General features: G+C 40.6%; 1 protein-coding gene across 2 annotated transcripts in view; it reads right to left on the reverse strand.

Annotated features, from left to right (window-relative positions):
• The window catches only part of SUPT20H (SPT20 homolog, SAGA complex component), a 68,305-nt gene that overhangs the window by 3,145 nt on the left and 50,644 nt on the right, over positions 1–14,516 (reverse strand). Inside the window, exons 21-24 of one of the 2 annotated variants that reach the window (XM_075199011.1) lie at positions 12,664–12,719; positions 10,996–11,130; positions 2,685–2,787; positions 65–192 (exon numbers count right to left, since the gene is read on the reverse strand). In XM_075199011.1, coding sequence (XP_075055112.1) covers positions 65–192; positions 2,685–2,787; positions 10,996–11,130; positions 12,664–12,719 — 422 coding nt within the window. The remainder of the gene's footprint in view (positions 1–64; positions 193–2,684; positions 2,788–10,995; positions 11,131–12,663; positions 12,720–14,516) is intronic. The other variant, XM_075199012.1, reaches the window with a different exon arrangement.

Consider the following 14,516-nt stretch of genomic DNA (forward strand, 5'->3'; position numbering starts at 1 on the left):
GAAGCAATACTGCTTTGTTTTGCGACATCTGCAAGCGCTATTTGTTGTGCAGTTGTTGGATTACTTGTATGTGTGGCTGTGGCGGCTGCATGGCTTGCTGCTGCTGCAGTTGTAACGCAGGAGAGAGCTGCAGATTCTGGTGTGGAAGTTTGTGCCCGGGTCTGTTCACGGCAGAGCCGAGCTGAGAGAACACTACGGAGAGGAGAAGGGGAGAGCACGTAGGTCAAGAGGTGAAAACATCAGAGCCTGGAAACTGGACATGGAAGAGCGGGGACAGTGACTGTAATAATGTCTGTATAAGCTATAATATATATGTGACAAAAAAAAATAATCTTATGTCATGGTACATAAGGAGGGGTCATCTGTACCACTTAAGGTTGTAAATGACAATTTCTAGCCACAAAACTAACTCTGTCCCATAAAAGTAAAAACATCATTCTTACGTAGATAGGAGACAATAGAGTGGTTATAACTGCTCACTTGCTAAAATAACCCGTTGTTATCTAGTGTGACTCTTTATGTAGGACTTCATCTGTCCATGCAATGGTACAGCGATTGGATCTTGGTTCAGTTTGGTCACACAGGGTCTGTGTAGCCATTTGGTCATGATCACCCCCCTCCTGCTGTTCAATGGGATCAGTAGTCATTTGGAAGTCTATAAACGCTGCAATTTAGGTTAAATTAGACCTAACCAGCAATCAATGTTTTTAATGCATTTATATTGTAAAAATCTATTTTTCCAAGTTAGTTTGTGGAAGTGTTATTAGATCACTGCATTAGGCTGGTTATTAACGTTCAATGAATGGTTTTGGTACAAATGTAGGGGAAGGTGGTTTATTATTAGAAAGTGACTTAAAATACAACTGAAACAATACAAGTGTAGATGTAAATGTAGGCTTTAAACGTCACTACTGATCTAATCATTTGATTTAGATCCTCAGTCCCAATGAAGCCAATGCACTTATATCTCTGTAAAGGAAACAAATGCAGCAACTCAGCCTGAAGAGCAAGAGTCGAGGGGCTAGATTTACTAAGCTGCGGATTTGAAAAAGTGGGGATGTTGCCTATAGCAACCAATCAGATTCTAGCTGTCATTTATTTAGTGCTTTCTACAAAATGACAGCTAGAATCTGATTGGTTGCTATAGGCAACATCCCCACTTTTTCAAACCCGCAGCTTAGTAAATCTAGCCCCTGGTCTCCCGTTCAATTTACTCACACAAATATGCAACTGAGGACTGTAGATAGTGCAATAGCTGTCATTGTCCAGCAGAATTTTACCCCAATTCCAATTTGATGCCTTTTTGTATTCGCACAGCTTTCATTTTTTATTTAGTGACCAATATGTAGAATTTGGATCACTTCCAGTATCAAAGTCTAGCTAGAGGAGTTGTGACATATCAGACAACGTATGACATAATAACAAACTTACAACATACTACAGAAAATCTGCAGCATGAGACACGACTAATTAAGCAATACTCAAATGTGTTCTGTAGTTGCTTTAATTTCAACTTAATCGCTGCGCATGCCCAACCCTGGGTCCGTGGCAGCCCCACAAATTCTAGAGGTTCTAAACTAGGAGCTCACATTTTTTTAATAATTGTTATCTCTGATGAAACATTAAACACATCATTAGGGTCTGCTCTTAGATTTGTTTATTTTCAATATAGAGCTGGGCAAAGCCTCAGTAGAATGTGAATTAAAAGGTTTTGGAGTTTATTTTACATTTCAACTGTACTGGAGCTTGTTAGAATTTCCCTCTGACCAGATATAAATCAATGAAAAGTTGGGTGTTGTCTGCTAGAGAATTCTAGTTGATTCTGGGGTGGAAGGGTCTAGAGTACCCCTAGCTAAATAAAATATAATGTGCTGAATTATCTTGCAATTTTCCTTAATTAAATCACATATCTGTCTTATGGTTAAATCCTACATATTTCCAATTTATCTTTTAATGACCTGGGAGAACATTTATTTTTCAGTTGAAACCATCTTAAGACTTAAAAGTTATTAGAATGATTAATTCCCCATAAATGTGGGCTAAATGGCAAATTCAAATGACAAATCATCCTAAAAGAAAGCCCAGTTTCTCTGGGTATTTGCATTTATTAATAAAAGCAGAAAATTGGAAAGATAAAATCCATAGACACTTGTCGCTTATATAACAGCACCACTCAATGCCCACATTAGAAAAATAGTTAATAGTAAAACTTATATATATATAAAAAAATTATTTTTTTATTTTTATTTTTTTCCCCACAATAAGTGGTGTTTCTAGATAAAGTCCATTTAAAATGTAGTGTAGGCTTAGTACATAAATGTTAACCAATGCATTATTACGTTGCCAAAAATCAGGAATCTTGTCTTCCAACTATCACTAATCCAGGTCTGTAATTAGTCAACATTTCAACAATAGAGCATTTACTTGACAAAATTCTAAAATAAGTGTTAGATATATCTGATCCACTGATTGATATACAGATGTATACCTGTTAGATTTTGAATTGTTGGGTTCCTGAGCATACATTTTGGAAACACTTACTGAAACAAGCAGTGACCCTTCACAAGAGCAGTGGATTGCCACTTTTGCTGCATGACCGTTGAGCAGTCTAAGTTCAGACTGGTTGTGAGCGAAGGTGTTGAGAAGTATGTAAGGGGGTAACAACAGAGCATACGGATACATACCAGCTGCCTGCTGAGGCATGAAACCACCTACTCCTGTTAAGTTAATAACAGCTGCTTGCTGTGAAGATATCTGCTCTTGGCTGTTGAGACCTTGCTCCATTCCCTGACAGGGGAAAAAAAAAAAAAAAAAAAATCAGATTACTATAAAGTATTCTAAGTAGGGCATTTAAAAGATATACCAACAAGTTATTTTTTTTCAGCCAGCAGCCTCCCTCCCCTCTACTAGCAGAACAATACTGGTCCCAGGCTAGGAGTACTCCCTGATGCTCTGCCCGTGTCAACCACAAGGAGAAGAGAGGTGTTCATTTCATATCACATGAGCAGATTGGACTGAATCTCAGCTCTACAGTCAGCACCTGGATTATAAAGTACACCCTGCGCCCTTCTAGTCAATGCAGGCAAAGAAGCATATGCAGCAACGGTGAGTACTCCTGAACTGTAGGGTCCCTGCTGGTTCATGAGCTGGTGATTAAGCATAAAGTTTAAAAGGACACCCAGGCATGTGACAGCTTTCGTCCACAAGTGCTTTGAAAAATGGGGCTTAGTCAGTGCGGCAGAGGGCGTCATCTGGCTCACAACCAATCAAATCATGCCCTCTACGGCACTGAACGTTCTCAACACACTCCTGGCCAAAACCTGCCAATGGTGTGGAGGGAATTAATCACTGCTTAGGCGTACCAGAAATACTGTTTTCACACTGTTCATTACTAATTAAATAAGAGTTATATTGTAACAAAAGATAAAGGGAATTCCACAAGTGTTTCAGTAATATACCCCAATTGATAATGAGATGATTTGCTGTCCTAAATTATTTCTAATCTACTTTCTTGACTACTGTAGAGTTTAGCCGACATGTATCAATTTAATCACAAAATAGTGGACTGTGCTCTCACATCTCCATCTCTTCCTTATTCACTATGACCCAATGGTGTTATTTGTGGAAGCCTATAGTAAGCTCCTATAGCTAATAACAAATCCATGGTAAATGAAAATGCATTTCATTTGTTTCTGCTTAATGCTAGTATAAAACGCAGAGTTATTTGCGTTTAACGTTTACTACAGGATTCCATGATGCATCTACCCATGGTAAACACACGTGGGTGGAACAAGATGTGTTTTCCTGCATGTTACTAACATTAAAAATACTGAGTTACAAACATATGTAATTAATTAAATGTAACAGACATTTAGCTGCCGTTTGATCCTTGTTCATGTTTGTATTTTAATGTTATACTATATAAACTCTAATAAAAATCTTTTGAGTTACAAAAAATAAATATGTTAAGACCAGTGGATGAGAGGCCTTTATCTTAAGGAGTCATATAGACCTATGTGCTGTTAGCAGATGAAAAGCGCATAAATTCCTAAATACTGCATTAAAAATAGAATGAATGGTTTCTTATGGGCTTGTTCACACCTACGCGTTTTAAAAAGGTTAACATGGCGTTTGATTAGCAGTACATTGGAAGGCATAGCCAACACATGAAACAGTGTTAATAGCACTGCAAAAAGTAGACACTCTAATGGTTTTGATGTGTTGGTGATATCACAGATTGGGTTAGTTCCCAGTATGGGTCGAGCCTACAGAACAGCGATAGGTGGCAGATGGAGTGTCCTCAACTATAGGAAAATCTGTGAGTGACACAGAGATATTAATTGATTTAATAAGAAACCATCCAAATGGATATTTAACAACCCGATAACAAGTTTCTGTTAAAGGTTTTATTTTTAATATTTCATTTTGTATGTCTAATATTAAAAAAAAATTATTAAAAATAGAACACAATTGTTAGGTACAGTCTAAAAAAAAATAAAATATTTTTTTTTTGTTTTAATAGAAGATTACAATACAGCTAAAGAATGTTGAACGTATGAACATACAAAATGCATACACATTCCTTTTGGTGGTTGCTACAAAGTTGTTTTTGTTTGCAAATACAATATTGTGTACAGCCACCGGTAGTAGAAAATAATAATAAACTACCCCCAGTAACGCCAAGTCACATACTAGGGCACTGGGCTACTACCATATGTAGCCTGTATGTGCCCAGAGTCCATCAATGTATGGAATTGTGCAGGGGAAGGGGGGGATGTAGCACCGTTCTTCTACAAGAAAGTCGCTCCACTGATGCTTGGTTTATGGTGGTGAAAAACGGCGCCTGAGCCATGGTTCCAGAATGTCACATAAATGTTCACTAGGGCTCAGATGGTGACCGAGAAGGCCATGACATGTAGGTAAGATTGGGCAACCATATGTGCTTGGAATGACTGCACCCAAAGCATACCAAGAAAATGCACCGCAATGTTACAGAACCATCTGACGCTTGGACACAAGCACACAGGGCTGTAGATTAGCACATGTGCGCTCTTCTATTTGTTGGTGAATGGTGATTTATCTGACCATATCACCTTCCTCCACTGGTCAGTAGTCCAATGGCTGTGCTCACTGCACCACAGAATTCACACAATGTGTATTGCCATGTGTGATGAGTGTTTGTGCAGTGTACTTGGACTGTCACTTCCTGCTACGCATTTGTCGTTGGACCGGTTTTGATAAAACCGACTGCTTGTGCCATAGCTTGAATTTTGCGGTCAATTCTTCTGCAGTTGCTCTCCTGTTTTGCCTTGCATTTTGAATTAAAACAGAAATATCATAGTCTTGATAGTATGCGCTTCCACCCACTGTCGCCCTTCTCTGCTGATCTTTGTTCTTCGGAGCTCCATGCAGACATCACCTTAGACAGAATTGCTTGTGAAACATTAGCTAAAGTTGATCTTGGTCATAGAATTCTTTTCTTGTAGCCCTGCTAGCCATTGGTAACCAGGTCAGTCCAGCATTATTACATACAACTACCATATATTCTATTGATATAAATAAATCATTTTTATGTAAAGTATATATGAAGTAAACACATTTTTATTTAAACACATTTTATTAAAAACAAGTTTAGTCCACATGTTTGTAATTAAACAATGAAAGTTCCAGCACTTAGATTATCCCCCAGTCATTAGGTAATCCTCAGGTGAAGTGTTATTTGGTAAGATTCAGGGTTCATCGCCTCTGGTATTTCTTAAAGTTAATTGCAATGAAAAGAAAATCACACCAATCCACAACTTAGACCAATTTCTGTTTGCAATTTTCTGCTAATCTTACTCATTCAAATTGACTTTATGCATATAATTCCGACACTATTCTGTGAAACAAAAAAATAATTGGGCCAGGTGCATCATCTGATCCCGATTTTCCAAAATGGTCATGAAATTGTGAATTAATGTCTTTTTCTTGGCTAATCTATAACCTTGATTTGCTACTTGCGAGTTGTTTTTTTTATAAAAGGCACTATTATTATTATTAATATTTATTTATAAGGCACCACAAGGCATCCGCAGCGCCGTACAGAGACAAACAAAATCACAATACAATGGGAGACAGCACAGTACAGTAAACACAGCAACTCAGTACGCTCAATGCACAGCTAGAGAGGGCGGGGAAGGATCCGCAAACGACGGGGCCCAAGAAGGAGGGCGCGGAAGACAGGGAGACCCCCAGGGGGGAGGAGGGAGCGAGAGTGGACGTGGGGTGGAGGACCCTCGAGGAGGAGGGCTAAGTAGCTGGAGAGTTAGAAGTGGTGGAAACAGGAGGAGAGATGGCCCTGCTCAGAGGAGCGTACAATCTAAGGGGAGGGGTGGACAGACAGAGAGACACAGGGGAGAGAGGGAGAGTAGGGGGACAGAGGCAGAAGATAAGGTAGGAAGTTAAGTGGGAGACAGAAAGGCTTTAAGAAAAAGGTGGGTTTTTAGGGCCCGTTTGAAGCTGGACAGATTAGGGGAAGTTCTGATGGAGGGAGGGAGCTTGTTCCAGTGGAGGGGGGCAGCGCGGGCGAAGTTTTGGATACGCGCGTGGGAGGAGGTTATAAGGGGGAAGAGAGGCGACGGTCAGAGGCAGAACGGAGAGGGCGGGATGGAGCATGAATAGAGAGGAGGGTGGAGATGTAGGGCGCAGTGGAGTTGGCGAGGGCCTTGTAGGTGAGTGTGAAGAGCTTAAAGAGGATTCTGAAGGGGAATGGGAGCCAGTGAAGGGCTAGGTAGAGGGGGGAGACAAAAGAGGAGCGGCGAGAGAGGAAAATAAGCCTAGCTGCAGCGTTAAGGACGGATCGAAGGGGATCGAGATGAGAGTGGGGGAGACCAGTGAGGAGGAGGTTGCAGTAGTCCAGGCGGGAGATGATCAGAGAGTGGATAAGGCATTTGGTGGCATCTTGGGAGAGGAAGGGCCGGATGCGAGCGATGTTGCGCAGCTGGAAGTGGCAGGATTTAGCAAGGGAGAGGATGTGGGAGCCAAAGGAGAGAGAGGAGTCGAGGATGACACCAAGGCAGCGAAGTTGGGGGACAGGGGAGATAGAGGTGTTGTCGACAGTGATGGAGAGGTCAGAAGGGGATAGGGTATGAGAGGGAGGAAAAACTATGAGCTCAGTTTTGGCAAGGTTAAGTTTGAGGAATCGAGAGGACATCCAGGAGGAGATGGCAGAGAGGCAGGCGGACACCCTAGAGAGGAGGGAGGGAGAGAGATCAGGAGAGGAGAGGTATAGTTGAGTGTCGTCAGCGTAAAGGTGGTAGCTGAAGCCGAAGGAGCTGATGAGTTCACCCAGGGAGGAGGTGTATAGAGAGAAGAGTAAGGGTCCCAGAACAGAGCCCTGAGGGACCCCGACTGGAAGGGTGGATGGGGGGGAGAGAGACCCAGAGGTGGTGACAGAGAAGGAACGGTGAGTAAGGTAAGAGGTGAACCAGGACAGGACTGGGCCGGAGAGGCCGAAAGACTGGAGGGTGTGAAGGAGGAGGGGGTGGTCAACGGTGTCAAAGGCTGCAGAGAGGTCAAGGAGGATGAGAAGGGAGAAGTGGCCCCTGGTTTTTGCAGAGAGGAGGTCATTGGTGACTTTAGCCAGGGCAGTTTCGTTTCGGCACTATTGTTTAGTTTCTTACTAAATTCATTGTTCTTATGGTTTATATTAGCTTTTTGATAAAAAAAAAATCGTATTATATTTGATGTATTTTGCATCTTGGAGACAGTTCTATAGAACCACTTCCTCACCCCCCCCCTCCCCCTAGCTGCATAGCAATAGATTTTGCTGAGAAGCATTTAGCTATTACAGGATACAGCTGGGCTGTATAGTGACATTATGGTGTTAGACAGCTTCAATATTCTTTGTATTGTATTCTTAGCAAAAATTGCCACCGCTCTGCTTCACAGCCTGCTTTTATTTAACACGCCGTTATTTATTTCTATTAGTAGCGCTGGTCCTGCGTCCATATATCATCATCATCATCTATTTATATAGTGCCACTAATTCCGCAGCGCTGTACAGAGAACTCACTCACATCAGTCCCTGCCCCATTGGAGCTTACAGTCTAAATTTCATAACATACACACACACACAGACAGGTCAATTTAATAGCTGCCAATTAACCTACCAGTATGTTTTTGGAGTGTGGGAGGAAACCGGAGCACCCGGAGGAAACCCACGCAAACACGGGGAGAATATACAAACTCCACACAGATAGGGCCATGGTCAGGAATTGAACTTGTGACCCCAGTGTTGTGAAGCAGAAGTGCTAACCACTAAGCCACTGTGCTGCCCATACATACAGTGCCCTTATAGTAAAGCATCGGCAATAAAATAAAGAATAACGGCAGCAAGGTCCGTCCCCATGCACTCCCTTCCAATCTGAGCACTGGTCAGCTCAGGGGTGCTTTCAAATCTGTCACCTCTAGAATGGTACCATAGAACCCCTTATCCATTATACATGAATAAGTAACAATTAAAACACCCACATCATTTCTAGAAATGAAATTTAATTGAACAGAATACATACTCCCCACCATATGTGTCCAAAATTATTTATTGAAAAGAAACAACTAAAAAAACGAAACAACAACTAAAAAAAACCCGATCTTCTGACTTCCTGTTCTGATTAAGAGTTGCAGCGTTATCTGTACTTTTAATCCACCAAATCCCAAGAGGGAAAATAAATTGAATACCCCCCAAAAATTCTACACAAAAACAAACCTTGCACACACAAATCACTATGGTCGGCTCTAAATAAATACAGGGGATTCTCATTAAATCCCAGTCTGAATGGTTGGCCCAGCTAACCAATTAGAAATGTTTTAATCCATTTTCCATGCATGTGATTGGTCGGCGGGCCCAACCATTTAAATGGTCAGTCTAGGAGACTCGTTTTCATTCATTTAGCACTAGTACAGCTGCATATTCAATTACCCTTTGAATCTTGGCAGTTATATGCAATGATCAGCATCTGCATACAGTAATTTTCCACTTTTTCTTTTCTTTTTAAAGAGCGCATTGCTGTCAGGGTTTTGTGTTCCTCTGTAAACCGTGCAAGTTTTGCAACATTCTTGTTTAGCTGCCCATCGTTCCTACTGAAAGCTCCAGCACAGCTATAATGTAAACTAGAATTGCAGGGTGGTCTTACTTCAATTGTTTTACAGCAGCACTGAAGTGACAACCAGACTGTGAAAATGTAGGTTGACAGAAAAGTAGCCATTGTTACAAGATCTATACAATAAATATATTGAAAACACTTTAACATTTTCACTCCAACAGGCCTGCAGATATAGGAAACCAATAGTTATTGGGGATTTAAACACTGAAAGTTGTTTTTATTTTAGGTATAGAATCCCTTTAAAAGTGCATCTGACACTTGGAGGAAGACCTTTTGTTGTCTGAATAAACATTGATGAGAACGCAGGCTCTAAAATAACTCCATAATGTTACCAATTCCTAATACATTTATAAGCTGCATTCTCATTAATACCGGTGCAGCATATAAATTGGCTGCCTGACAGACGCACCTTAAAACACAAAGGGTTATTCTTGGCGGTTTGTCGTCATTATTTAAAACGGCAGTTTTATTAAAAGGCAAAACCTGATGAAACCAATACCCCAAAGGGTCATTTATAAACCACCACAAAAAATTCTAACCGAATCCTTTATGTGCGAGAACTTGTTCTCCTAGCGCATTTCAAGGTGCACTTCCAATTAATGATTTTTGGAAACACCACCAATAAAATCAATCGGTGCCTGTATTTGTCAGATGCTCTGGAAAATGTGCATGGTGGAAATAGTAAACACGTCACATCAAAGTCCAACCTTCTTCCACTCTAGCCCCACTATTTTTATTAATTTAAATGTCTATGGTTCAACCTTAAAATAGGAGAGGGGGCGTCAGAAGGGTCTTCATTACATTTTATTTGCTTGAAAAGTATTATTACACTGGTTGAAGTGTGTCTAGATAGTTGCATTATAAGTAAAGGGACGAGACCCAAGGGGTATATTTACTAAACTGCGGGTTGAAAAAGTGGAGATGTTGCCTGTACAGATTCTAGCTGTTTGTAGAGTGTACTAAATAAATGGTAACTAGAATATCATTGGTTGCCATAGGCAAGATCTCCACTTTTTCAAACCCACAGTTTAGTAAATATACCCCCGAGTCTCCATCACCTCCAAGGTGGTGGAGAATATAAATCCATTTGCTGCAAGAAAAACACTGAGCACCTTGCAGAAAAAGCAAGTAACGCCCCTGTAAAAAGGCTCCCCATCCACCCCTTAATCTCATTTAAATAATTTTGTCCAAATTGCAAAACTAGGAAAACTGAGCACCTGAACCGCTCTTAGCAAAGAACGTCCCTGATCCACCCAACTCCTCCCATTCAGTGTTAGAAATCTTCGCACCCGTTAAAACTGGAGCATTTACCACAAAAGTAGCCGCATGACATTACAAAACAGTATTTTTACATAAAATAAATAAGCATGTGTAGTGATAACGTAAAATATATGTAACTAAAAGTCTGTATATCTTGTTTTTAGAAGAGATGATAGCTACTGTAGGAGTATCTAGAAAAAGACTTTGGGCTAGATTTACTAAGCTGCAGGTTTGAAAAAGTAGGGATGTTGCCTATAGCAACCAATCAGATTCTAACTTTCATTTATTTAGTACATTCTACAAAATGACAGCTAGAATCTGATTGGTTGCTATAGGCAACATCCCCACTTTTTCAAACCCGCAGCTTAGTAAATCTAGCCCTTTAAGCGTATTAAATGAAGGTGTCATTCAATACCTACAATCACCACTGGTTCCCAACTACTACTAATAATTTACAATGGAATGGGTCAGCGAGTTTGTCAGCTGTGTATGAGGAAACTAACATTATTTTTGTGTTGTAGTTCTCAATAATTCTTAATTCACCAAAATTGCCCACCCTGACATTGAAGAAGCCCAGATATAGAATTCTTACCGCTGGTAACAGTCCCAGCTGATCTCCTTGCTGGGGACTGGAGGCCGCCGTCTGCTGGGACTGCTGAGGTGAATACTGGGATAGCTGTGGCGGTTGTTGCTGCATTGGGTTGAAGATGAGTGAAGCACCAGGAAGCTGTTTTATAGAGGACATCCAGTTTCAGAAACATGTATCTCATAAGGGTCATTTATGTAATCAGAGAATGTACAAAATCCATGTTTTACCAAATCTACTGCTCTTCCACCATTCCTACATTGTAAAGAGATATTTGATGGGTGACGCTCAGCCTAACAATTTGCCCATCATTTCCATCAGGTCAGACAGGATTAGATGTGACAGTCATACATTGCATCCGGAAAGTATTCACAGCGCTTCACTTTTTCTACATTTTGTTGTTACAGCCCTATTCCAAAATGGAATAAATTCCTTTTTCCCCCTCAAAATTCTACATACAATACCCCATAACGACAAAGTGAAAAACCTCCATCCAAACTGATGGAGCTTGAGAGGTGCTGCAAAGAGGAATGGGCGATACTGCCTAAAGATAGGTGTGCCCAGCTTGTGGCATCATAATCACAAAGGCTTGACGCTTTAATTGCTGCCAAAGGTGCATCAACAAAGTACTGAGCAAAGGCTGTGAATACTTATGTACATGTGATTTTTTAGTTTTTTATTTTAAATAAATTTGCAAAAATCTCAAAAAAAAACTTTTTTCACTTTGTCATTATGGGGTGTTGTGTGTAGAATTTTGAGGGGAAAAGTGGAATTTATTTCATTTAGGAATAAGGCTGTAACATAACAAAAATGTGCAAAAACTGTGACAACTTTCTGGATGCACTGTATCTCGCTCACACAACTACATGGCTAACTGGTCTAGCTGATCAACCGGTGACACATGAAATGTTCTATCCATGTATGCACTAGACCAGGCCTGTCCAACCTGCGGCCCTCCAGGTGTTGTGAAACTACAAGCCCCAGCATGCTTTGCCAGTAGACAACCTGTTGATAGCTGGAAGGGCATGCTGGGACTTGTAGTTTCACAACATCTGGAGGGCCGCAGGTTGGACAGGCCTGCACTAGACAAAAGAGAGATCACTAGAAAATACATCAAAAGGAGAAAATGATTTCTAGTTATGCCGTCTGCCACTACCACTGGCCTAGAACCAGGGCACCAATGTGTGCCCAGTGGTAAAAACAAATTGTCGGTTGAACCTGTCGTTAGTTTGACAGAAGCAAGACGGGGCTGGTTAACATGACATCAAGCGATGCTGGGAATAAGCTTCTTGCAATAAAGAAAGTGACGTTCTTTCACCAGTTAGTCTCATGCAATAAAACATGCATATATACTACTCCTACATAATGTATTTAACCACAAAAAATCTTGGCTACCAAATAAAATAAGAGAGTCCGGTTTTGGCAACCACTTGTTTAAATTAATGGACCACAGTTGCTGACTTTTTAAGAAATACAATTTTCTACTTACAAATAACACATTAAAACAATATATGCGTACCCAGCAAATTAACACAATCTGATTTTCAAATTTCATAAAGTACAGAACTTTTTAAATATTCTTCTAGTCTTGCACAGTTTCAAGGTAATTTTTACATAAAGTTCAGAGAAAGTTTTACCCTTTACAGTCATTAGAAAACGCTTGGCCATAATTACCTGCAGCACGTTTAAAGGTCTCAAATTGGATGTATTTTTTATACCGAAGGGAGCACCTGTTGAAGAAAAGTTTTTTCGATTTAAAAATGCAGAGCGGCTGACAAAAATGTATATCTAGAAAGAAACATGTTTAAAACACAGTGAGTGAGCCAAGCAGCATTACTCCTTGTACCCCTTGGGAGTTAAGTTTATGCTTTTAAAAAACTCCCTTACAAAAAACACGTTTTTAAGCTGAATGATTAATGCAAAAGTTGAAAAATGTAAGTGAAATGCCCTGTACACACACAATCTGACAATCGTTTGCTCTGCATCAATTTGAACATTGCCTGCAGATTGTAGAGTGTTAACAGTCTGTAAAATACCAAGGTGTTGTAGGTTAACACTCATTAAGTACACTATGTTGCTGGGAAGCTTTGAAATTGGGTAGCAGCGCCCAGTTAAAGCATGTAAAGTAAAAGATTTTGACCTCTGGACTTGCAGGCTATGCAAGGAATCAATTTATATATTTCTACCATCTTACTAATATATATATATATATATATATATATATATATATATATATATATATATATATATGGTGTGCACCGGCCACTTTTAGTGTTTTGGGTTCTGATTAGCTTGAGGTTTTGGGTTCCGATTTGTTTTGCCAAAACACCTGACGAAAGGTTTTGGTTCTGATTTAGGGTTTTGGGTTCTGATTTATTTTTAAAAAAAGCATAAAAAGCACTAAAATCCAGTTTTTTTTTTTTTTTACACTCTATTATTAACCTCAATAACATTCAATAACAATAATTTCCACTAATTTCCAGTCCATTCTGAACACCTCACAATATTGTTTTTAGTCCAAAACGTTGCACCGAGGTAGCTTTCTGGACTGCGTAGTGGAGTGGCCCTGGTACTCAATTTGGTACCGGGGCCACAATATATCACCCTCAACAGGTCTGAATTCCACTGCACATATGGCTGCTACTCCATCCTCTGCAGCATATAGAGGGTGGAGTTCTAGCGTGTCAATACCTCTTGTTTTCGATCATGACAGTGCATTTTAATTATTTTTGGATTTGCCCCCAACACTAAATGTAGTTTAATATCTGATACGCATCTATCTGGACTGCGTAGTGCAGTGGCCCCGGTACCCAATTTGGTACCGGGGCCACAATATATCACCCTCAACAGGTCTGAATTCCACTGCACAGCTGCCTGCTCCTACCTCCTTCAACTAGTCTAAATTCCACTACACAGATGGCGGTCACCGGACGCACGTGGAAAACCAACATAGCTGTGCCGGTGACATGGCCTGCAGGAATATCTCTGATGGAGATAGAACTAGGCCCCAAAGAGCACATAATGCCAAAAAAAGAGTTGCAAGATGGAATTGTCCTTGGGCCCTCCCACCCATCCTTATGTTGTTGAAATAGGACATGCGCACTTTAACAAACCAATCATTTCAGCGACAGGGCCTACCAAACTACTGTGGCTGAAATGATTGGTTTGTTTGGGCCCCCACACAAAAAAAGCTATTCATCTCTCCCTGTACAAACTAAACTGGCTCTACTGAGGCAAGATGTCGTCCTCATCCTCAGACTCCTGGTCCCCTTCAGTGTGTACTTCCTCATCCTCACACATTATCAATTCGTCCCCGCTGGACTCCACAACCACAGGTCCCTCTGTATTATCTGGAGGGCAGTGCTGTACTTGATTGAGTAATTGATAATTAATTTTTATGAACATCATTTTTTCAACGTTCTGAGGAAGCAACCTCCTTCGCCGCTCACTGACCAGGTTCCCCGCTGCACTAAAAACTCTTTCCGAGTACACACTGGAGGGGGGACAACGCAGGTAAAATAGAGCCA

Source organism: Mixophyes fleayi, chromosome 2, assembly GCF_038048845.1.
Source record: "Mixophyes fleayi isolate aMixFle1 chromosome 2, aMixFle1.hap1, whole genome shotgun sequence".
NCBI classification, from domain to species: Eukaryota; Metazoa; Chordata; class Amphibia; order Anura; family Limnodynastidae; genus Mixophyes; species Mixophyes fleayi.